Source organism: Oncorhynchus tshawytscha, linkage group LG14, assembly GCF_018296145.1.
Source record: "Oncorhynchus tshawytscha isolate Ot180627B linkage group LG14, Otsh_v2.0, whole genome shotgun sequence".
Lineage (NCBI taxonomy): Eukaryota > Metazoa > Chordata > Actinopteri > Salmoniformes > Salmonidae > Oncorhynchus > Oncorhynchus tshawytscha.
The window spans coordinates 20682393-20691297 of record NC_056442.1 but is presented as its reverse complement, the minus strand read 5'-3'; the positions used below and the strand labels follow the sequence as shown (position 1 = coordinate 20691297).

Here is an 8905-nt window from a genome sequence, read left to right as displayed (position 1 = left end):
TTTATTGCCTTCTGATTCTGGGAATCCTCTAACCAGGATTTCTGAAAAACCAGAGAATTGAATTGAAAGTTGCTGGAATTTTGCAACCCTAATGCAATGTAAAGCGGATGAATTTTGAGCAGAGAGACTAGCGATACTGCATCAGCTGACATTTAGAAAAGGTGATCTTGTACAATGGTGCATGGGGCATAAATGGCACACAGCACCTTGCTATTTTTTTATTAAGCCCCCCCCCCCAAAATAGTACCAAATCTACAGTATGTACAGCTGGTTTGACGAGTTGGAACTGCTTTACAAATCCCTATTTCTGACGATTTGTCCTATGCATGGGCTGTGTAAGGACAATGAAACTGTAAGACTGACATACTTCTCAACATGCTCACAACCTGCCATTGGATACAAAACACTTCAAGAATTGTGCATTTCAAGTTTTAGTTAAGTACAGTATAGAAAATCATAACGCAATCTACTATTCTTACCCACCAGGACTTCAAAATATAACATTTTTGAAATGTGCATCTTTTTTTTTTTTTTTGCCTTTGGATTAAATGGTAAATGGTGAGCCTATCCTCATCGGATGTATTGGTGACTAAACCAAATGTTCTCATGGTATTTCATGGAAAACTTCAATTCTGCATGAATGACTGAGGGGTGAACCATGTGTGAAACCCTGAAGCAGAGTCAAAGGTTCTGAACATAAGACAGGGACCATCTACAAGTGTTATAAGTTTGACGTTTTGTACGTAGAAAATATACCACCTACGCCTGAAAAATGTGCCAAAGTGATTGAAAGAAACTGGCATCCTATCTATAGGGCTAATTTCATAACACTAACAATATGCCTTTACCTCTGAATATATGAAGATGTGCAAACTCACAATCCTGTTCTAATTGGTTGCCTTAAAGGATCGCACACGTCGCACCAAATGTGGATCTAGTATCCGTCTACCGGTCATTCAGGCTGTGTTTCCAGGGACCACTCGCTGGAAACGTCTGCTGGAAATGTTCATGCGATTCTACATGTAAAATTGGTGCCCACTCAGTTCGAAAATAACACTCAGAAAGTACTCTCGGACAGCGAACGCTCTTGGTGTGTCTGAGCCCTTACGCTGAAATCCTCCCAAAAAATGACTCAGTGTGTGTCACAGGACGCTGCTGAGGGGAGGACGTCTCATAATAATGGCCCGGGAAACAGAGCAAATGGAATGGCATCAAAACACCTGGAAAACACCTGGAAACCACCTGGAAACCATGTGTTTTGATGTATTTGATACCGTTCCGTTGATTTTACTCCGGTCCTTACCACGAGCCCGTCCTCCCCAATTAAGGTGCCACCAACCTCCTGTGATGTATGCGTGTGCATGTGCGTTTGAGGCAGGAAGGGATGGAGGGATAGCCGACATTTAATTGCAGGTTGTCCATCTGTTGTTAGCACATCATTTGATGCAGGTTTGGATTTTGTACCTGACTGCATAAGAGAGAGAACTATATGCGTTGCATTGTGCACTTATGGAAGGAGGTTAGCAACACGTTTTGGGAGGGAAATCATTTAGAAATTCATGCAGTGTGTGGGATTGACATCTCTGGAGCGTGTGAGGGAGAAAAAAAGGGAGGGGGGAGAGGGTGAAGGAAGGATAGTGTTGGGACACCACACAATCTCTCTTTTCAATCACATGCCTATATATATGTGCTGTGAAGGATATAGCGTCTGTGGCAGCCTGCTACCCCTCATTCCCAGACTTTCTGCTGGAGCACAACCACTGGTTGGGCTCAGAGAGAGAGAGAGAGAGAGAGAGAGAGAGAGGGGCAATGCTCACATCACAGGGAGAGGGGGAAGAGAAGAGGAAGAGGAGAGAGACACAGTCACAGAAGTGAAGCGACGTGACAGAGAGAAGAGACGCGTACTGCCTCTGAGGAAAAGCAAGGCACTGTACAAGTAGGCTTCTCTCTCTTATCTTACACACAATGCACACAAATGATGCGTAAAAAAAAAAACGCACAATACACATAATTACAGCTTAAATCAATGTTGCTTGTTGTATTGTGGAATACGGAAAATGTGAACACTTGATATTCTATTTTGAAAGGTTCACTTAGCACCCCCCCAAATAGTACTAAAACTACAGTATGTACAGCTGGTTTGACGAGTTGGAAGGATGATTTCATGAGATTGTTAATGGTTCAAATGCTACCAAATGTTATCATTTGTAATGATATGTCATTTGTTCAATCACAGATAAAAACATTTTTAAAGGAATGTGTAAAAATGTTATGTGTATTATTAATTTTGCATCAGCCAGTCTATTCTTGTGCGTTTTTGTCGCCAGCCTGATCCACCAGTGTGCTCGTTCAGATGGCAGGGCAACAGATTAAACGTGTTTCAGGAGCAATTTGACTGTTACCTCTGTTTGCCATAGATTTTTAGGCTCACTTCGAAGTAAATAGGGAACCTGGTCACTTCCCTGTTGAAATAACCATCCAAAACTAGACTGCAATACCACCCAGAGTACAGGACTGTCTTTCATCTCAGTGTCTCGCTCTGCTTGGACGAGTACTTCACATATGCAGCCTATAAAGACCTGAAGACTCACTCAAATGTACTGTAGGCACTGGACATTATCGCATGAAGACACCATTCACCAACACGTTGCATTATCTACTGTTGTTTGTTATGTCACAGCGCAATGACTTAAGCTACATATTCAATCCCTCCTCCTTCCTCGCCACCTGTTGATTTACCACATTCAGAGCGACCAGATTTAAAAATCTGTATATCAATCTACCCACCTCTGTATCTCTTGCCTAAAGCATATTTGATTATGGGCAATTATAATAATATTCTTCAAATAGTAGGCTATGATTGGGGGGTCACTAATAATCTCCTTTTCCTAATCGAAGAAATCATGATAGTCTCCCACATTAACTAGAAGAAGAGGGTAAAAAAAAAAAAACATTTAAATCAATAAAGCCATCTGATTAATCCCACAGTATGCGTCAGTGCAGACGTGACACGGTTGAGTTTTGGATGAGCTGTAAAGAGCTCCTCCGTTTTGCAATCAGAGGGTTTTCAGCTCTCGTCGAGGATCAGAAATAAGTGGCTGGAAGAACTCTATCAAGTGCATTGCAACAGCATTAAAGGTGAGGCATATCCGAGGCGCTGAGACCGAGTGAGTAAAGTGAGTGCAGGCAGTAAAGTGGGCGGTCACAGTATTAAAGAGACCGGACAGGGAAAATCATGACGTTTACACAGACGCCCACATCCCGCCTCCCCAAAAAAATTAAACGACATTCAGGTTAGTACATACATAGAGGATAAGGAAGAGAGATGCCCAACTAGGTGGAAAATCTGTCCCTCACCAGCAGGTGGCGCTTTTTCGGCGTTTCGCCCACCAAGCGAGGAGTTTCTGTATGGAGGACAATGAGTGTTTCGAATTTGGTCAACAACAAAAGATGAATGGCTTATTTTGATACGTGAGGTTTGTTTGATTGAATGGAAGTTTCGTCATGCTTAAGTTGTTACAAGTGTCCTAATATAAGTAGGACACGTGACTTTTTATCTGTTGTCTTGACATGGCTTTGCATATTCATGGAATGAGGTTAGCAGCATAGCATCTCCATTGAATACGATGTCAACAACCCTCATTGAGTATTCAAAAAAGGATTACAGTAATGGGATGCATCCGCCAATCAAAGAAAGGATAGGCGGGAGCTAGACAGCCCACCGTGCCGCTTTGTGGACAACGTCTCCCATTGTTAGGGTCGGAGAGACATGTATCTTGTCAGTATATCCATAATCTTTGGTACATATTAAGATAGCAGCTAATGCAGAAAGGGCTGCTGAGGGTCATGGTTATGAACAGGTTGAACTCAGAAAATAAGTGAACTTCGAAATTGGTTCAAGCCTTCTCTTTGCTATATCATACTGTAAGTGCTGATGCTTCCCCCAGTCTTTCTTAACTGCCACAACTTAGTGACTGTCTATGTTGGGTCGTAGGGGAGCAGTGTACTGAGATGGATCCCATCCTGGAGGTCCTGAGTGGGGCCAACACTACTGGAGGCCCCTCCTTGAACCACAGCAACAACCCCCTGGACATGTTCTCTGGCATGCAGCTGCTGCTGCGCTTCAAGCCCCTCTTCCTGCCCCTCTACTGCCTCCTGGTGGCTGTGGCCGGCATAGGCAACTCCATCCTGCTGGCCTGTATCCTGGCCGATAAGAAGCTCCACAACGCCACCAACTTCTTCATCGGGAACCTGGCGGCCGGCGACCTGCTGATGTGTCTGACCTGTGTCCCTCTGACTGCCTCGTACGCCTTCGACAGCCGCGGCTGGGCCTTCGGACGCCCTCTCTGCCACCTGGTGCCGCTGCTGCAGGCCGCCACCGTCTTCGCCTCGGTGCTGTCCCTCACAGCCATCGCTGTGGACCGCTACGTGGTGGTGGCCCACCCAGTGAGGAGGAGGATCTCTGTTGGGGGCTGCGGCGCAGTGGCTCTGGGGGTGTGGGGGTTGTCTCTGGCCCTGGCTGCCCCTCCCTCCCTCCACACCCGCTACCTGGACCTGAGGCCCCGTGGGGTGGAGCTGGTGGTGTGTGAGGAGTTCTGGCCAAGCTCTGGCCAGCTCAGGCTGCTCTACTCCTGCTGTATCCTGGTAGCCTCCTACATGATCCCTCTGCTGTCAGTCAGCGTGTCCTACTGTGCCATCACAGTGCACCTGAGACGCCACACTCTGCCCGGAGAGCCCTCACACTGCCAGCAGCGCTGGAGCCAGAGGAGGAGGAAAACCTTCTCTCTCCTGGTGGCCTCTGTGCTTGCCTTTGCCCTCTGCTGGCTGCCCCTGCAGGTGAGCACACACGCATGCACCGATGCGCACACACACACACAGGCACGATGCACTTTCCTGATAGCCCATCAACTTTCCTGTCATTTTTATATAATTGAGTAGATGTCTTTGAGAAAATATGTTGAAAAAGCATTTTAGGGGCATCGCCTAGGCTGTATACAATCCCAATGTAATCCCAATGTAATCCCAATGTATGTGACCCCTGAGCATGTGTATTCCTCCTCCCTCCCTAAAGGTGCTGAACCTGCTGCTGGACCTGGACCCAGACTACCACATCGTGGACAAGCGCTATGTCAACGTGCTACAGGTGTGCTGCCACCTGGTGGCCATGAGCTCCGCTTGCTACAACCCCTTCATCTACGCCTCCCTGCACAGCAAGATATGGCTGCACCTCAAGGGCTACCTGTGCCCTTGCCGCCGCCAGGGGACCCCAGGGGGCCAGCTCCTCTCCCGCTGCACCTCCCGGAACCCGGCCACCTGCCTCAGCCTGCTCTCTGAGGTCCCCGCCCCCGGCAAGGAGACCCCGGGGGCCGCCGGCCGAGAGTCCGACAGCACCCTCTGAGAACATCAGGAACGGTTTAACAGCATGGTTTATAGATAGGGTTCAAAGGTCATATGCCATAGCAGCAGCCATTACATATATCTCATACACGCAGTTAGAGACAACGTAAGAGCAGGGAGGAGGGGGAGAATGAGGAGAGGCAGAGAGACCGTGGGACAGGGGGGGGGATCAGGCTGCTCTGGAGATCGTCACCCCTCTGGGCCGTTCATTCTATTTGCCTTGGGTGTCACTACAGCAGCCCTGCTGCCCAGGACGATGAGCAGGGTCCCGCATCTTCTGTGAGGCAGACACTGTTGGGACCTTGGGTCGGGATGCAGGTCTGGAAAGTGGCAGAGGGGGGTGATGACCTTGCTCTGAACTCCTCACTCTCCAAATGGATTACACACACAGGAAACAGAGGAGGGCAACAGGGCACAAACAGTCCGCAAAGATAGCTCACCCTTTTCTGTTGTTCCCTCGTTCTGCTGTGCCTTCGCCTGATTTTGGCATGTTTCGTACTTTCTCTCCCTCGTCTTACTCGATCCCTTTTTCCGATTCATTTCAATGCATGTAGCTTTACTTTTATTTTGATTCCTCTCTCTCTCTCTCTCTCTCTCCCCCATCTTGTCTTTCTCTCTGCCTGGGCCATATGGAGCGATTCCCCAGCTCAGTGCTAGTTAGGTGTGTTGGAGTATCTTTGAACAGGTGTTGTTTCCTGCAGGATTTCCCTGCAGTCTCAAACCCAATCAGCTCCCCGGAACTCAATTAATCCGAAGCAAAGCGCTATCTGTGCAGTCACCCACAGTGATATTATGGCTGCCATGTTGACTGACAGCCCAGGAACAGCACCCGGTCTGCCAAATGTACCTCACATTTGGATTAGTTTCTTATCTGTTGCTGAGTAGCGCAACTAGAACACAACATACACTTTTTAACCCATTGTTATGCCACTTGAGCCTAATAAAATGGATTCATTCCCAGAGGCCCTTTCTGAATTGCTGTTATGTTCTGTTAAAAACATTGTTTCCAAAGTGAGTTCCCCCCCCCCAAAAAAAACTGATGATGCACAAAGCTCCTGCCATCTGATTTCCCAGTGTGTCTCAACCCCAAATCATAACCCTGTTGTCATCTTTTGACAACACAATTTATAGCGATGGTTACACTGAGTGAAAGCGAGCTTTCTAGCCGTGGTTTCAGTGGCTGCATCAGAGGAGGAAGAGTGCGTTTCTAACAGGGTTGGGCAGCGGTATCCATGTCTGTCTAGTTCGCTGGGGTTCATGTAGCTGACATTCACAAGGCCTCTGAGCAAGCTGTCACTGACTCACTCTAGCACACCACCCACGGTGTCAAAGTCCAACAAGAACCATGGGTTTGAATGGCTTTAATTGTGATCTGTATGGATGTTTGTGTAGGACCAGATATCATCAATCTGACTTCAAAACAGACTGCCGCTGTTAAGTGTGAGCAAAATGTTGTTGTTTATTCAATCTTCATAATCAAATATAGTGGAAAAGGCACAGGGGTTTTGAATGAACCTCCTTTAAACAAAAAGATAATGTAGGTTTTGAGTAATACACCGTGTCACACATACTGTACACACATCAGAAACAATTACTTGCAGCGAATGCATGCCTGCAGTTTCACACATCCCTGTTACACACACACACGCAGTGTTTATGTTCCTACTCTGTAGAGGCACCCGTTCTACCCTGCCTCATTGTTGGCATCACCTTGGTTTCCTGTATGAGGTTCAGAGGCATCACGCACATACGGGGCACAAGGGAAGACTTTTTTTTCCCAGATGTTAAATGAATTACTGAACAAAATGTTTACCCCACATTTTCTCATAATTATTTATAAAAAGATCTGTCAGCTGTATTTTGTAGAGAGGGCACAATGACTGGACCAGGAAAACAGTACTCCCCCCTCCCCCATTCTACCTAGTAAATGGTTCCTTCCAGGGTTAAATCAAATCAAATTATATTAGTCCCATGTGCCGAATACAACAGTGAAATGCTTACTTACGAGCCCCTAACCAACAATGCAGTTAAAAAGAGTAAGAACAAGAAATAAAAGTAACAAGTAATTAAAGAGTAGCAGTAAAATAACAATAGTGAGACCATACACAGGCGGGTACCGGTACACCACAGAGTAAAGATAGGCTCGGCAGGGCGCTAAATACTGTACTCTAGTGCAGTGGTATTCAACTCTGACCCTACGAGGTCCGGACCATGCTGGTTTTCTGTTCTACCTGATAATTAATTGCACCCACCTGGTGTCCCAGGTCTAAATCAGTCCCTGATTAGAGGGGGACTATTTTTTTTAAATAATACAATTGAACTGGCTTCAAAGTCCAGAGTTGAGTTTGAGGGCTCTAGTGCATGCAGACAGTATCGTCAGTAGGAGGAGAGAGAGTGTCGAGTGACTGACACGGCAGTTGATTTGATGTTAGTGGCCGTTGATGGCCAGGACTTGCAGGAAGTATGTTTGTAAATGAATTTGATCAAGCCATGTAGACTATTGATTCCTTCTTGATAAATATATAAAAGCAAACATGTGTTGTTTCTCTGTATTACTAGCCACCTAGCAATTTTTGCCAGCTAGCTATGGTCCCAATCTCCCAACCTCATAACCAGCTACCAAGCTATTTCAGGCTATCAATCCAGTTGGAGTAGCTTGTCTAACCATCTTAGCTGGCATGCCTGCTGGCTAGGTTGTTTGACTTAAAGAAAAGCAAGCAAATGCTAAAATGTACTGAACATTCACATTCCTCTTTTACCCAGATTTTTTTTTTTGCAAAGATGCAGAAAAAGCATATTTAGTTTCTTAAATAAATTTTAAAAAAACACCGGTCAGGAACGTACTTAGTTTAAATGTGATCTGACAATTTATGATAATATCAGATTATTTGTGTATTAATTATGATGCCATGATATGTGCCTGTATTGATGATGTGTGTTATGATCCCATGTAACGTGTTGTAGTTTGGATGTAATATCCTAGGCATGTTAGTGCAGTATATTGAGGTGTGGGATTTACAACAGTCAAAATGACACCCTCATTGAAATGACAATTGAACAGGTAAAGAGGTATGCTGACTATGCAGAAAAAATATATATTTTTAGTAGGAATTAGGCATAATGATTATGGCTCTAGATTGCAGGAAGAAGATGTTTCGGGTGTTTAAAAAAAAAAAATGCAAAAAGCTCCAACGTACCATCCCCTCCATCCTCCGAAAATAATGTCTGCATGACGCACGCCCCCGATCCTGTTCCTTTGCTAATTAAAAAGACTGTGAAATCATACGTGGGAAGAAAAAATGACTGTTCTTTTTTTTTTTGTCTATTTCATTTGTCAGGTTTTCACATACACACAGACAAAACAATGAAATATACACATGCACACCCACCAATAGCAATGTGATGTAACTATTTAGACCAGTAGCAGTGACAAGTGCCACAGGAAGTGGCTCTTAACAAAGGGCAGAGGTGTGAGATGGGCCAGTGATGCCATGGTGCTAAATGTGTG

At 45.6% G+C, this 8905-nt stretch overlaps 1 protein-coding gene across 1 annotated transcript; it reads left to right on the top strand.

The window, feature by feature from the left end:
* Window positions 1–1783: 1783 nt before the first annotated feature.
* si:dkey-202l22.3 (7 transmembrane receptor domain-containing protein) lies at window positions 1784–6381 on the top strand. The gene is made up of 3 exons (XM_024444375.2): window positions 1784–1936; window positions 3995–4836; window positions 5072–6381. The coding sequence occupies exons 2-3, from the start codon at window positions 4012–4014 to the stop codon at window positions 5396–5398; spliced, it is 1152 nt and encodes a 383-aa protein (XP_024300143.1). The 5' UTR covers window positions 1784–1936; window positions 3995–4011; the 3' UTR covers window positions 5399–6381.
* Window positions 6382–8905: the final 2524 nt, after the last annotated feature.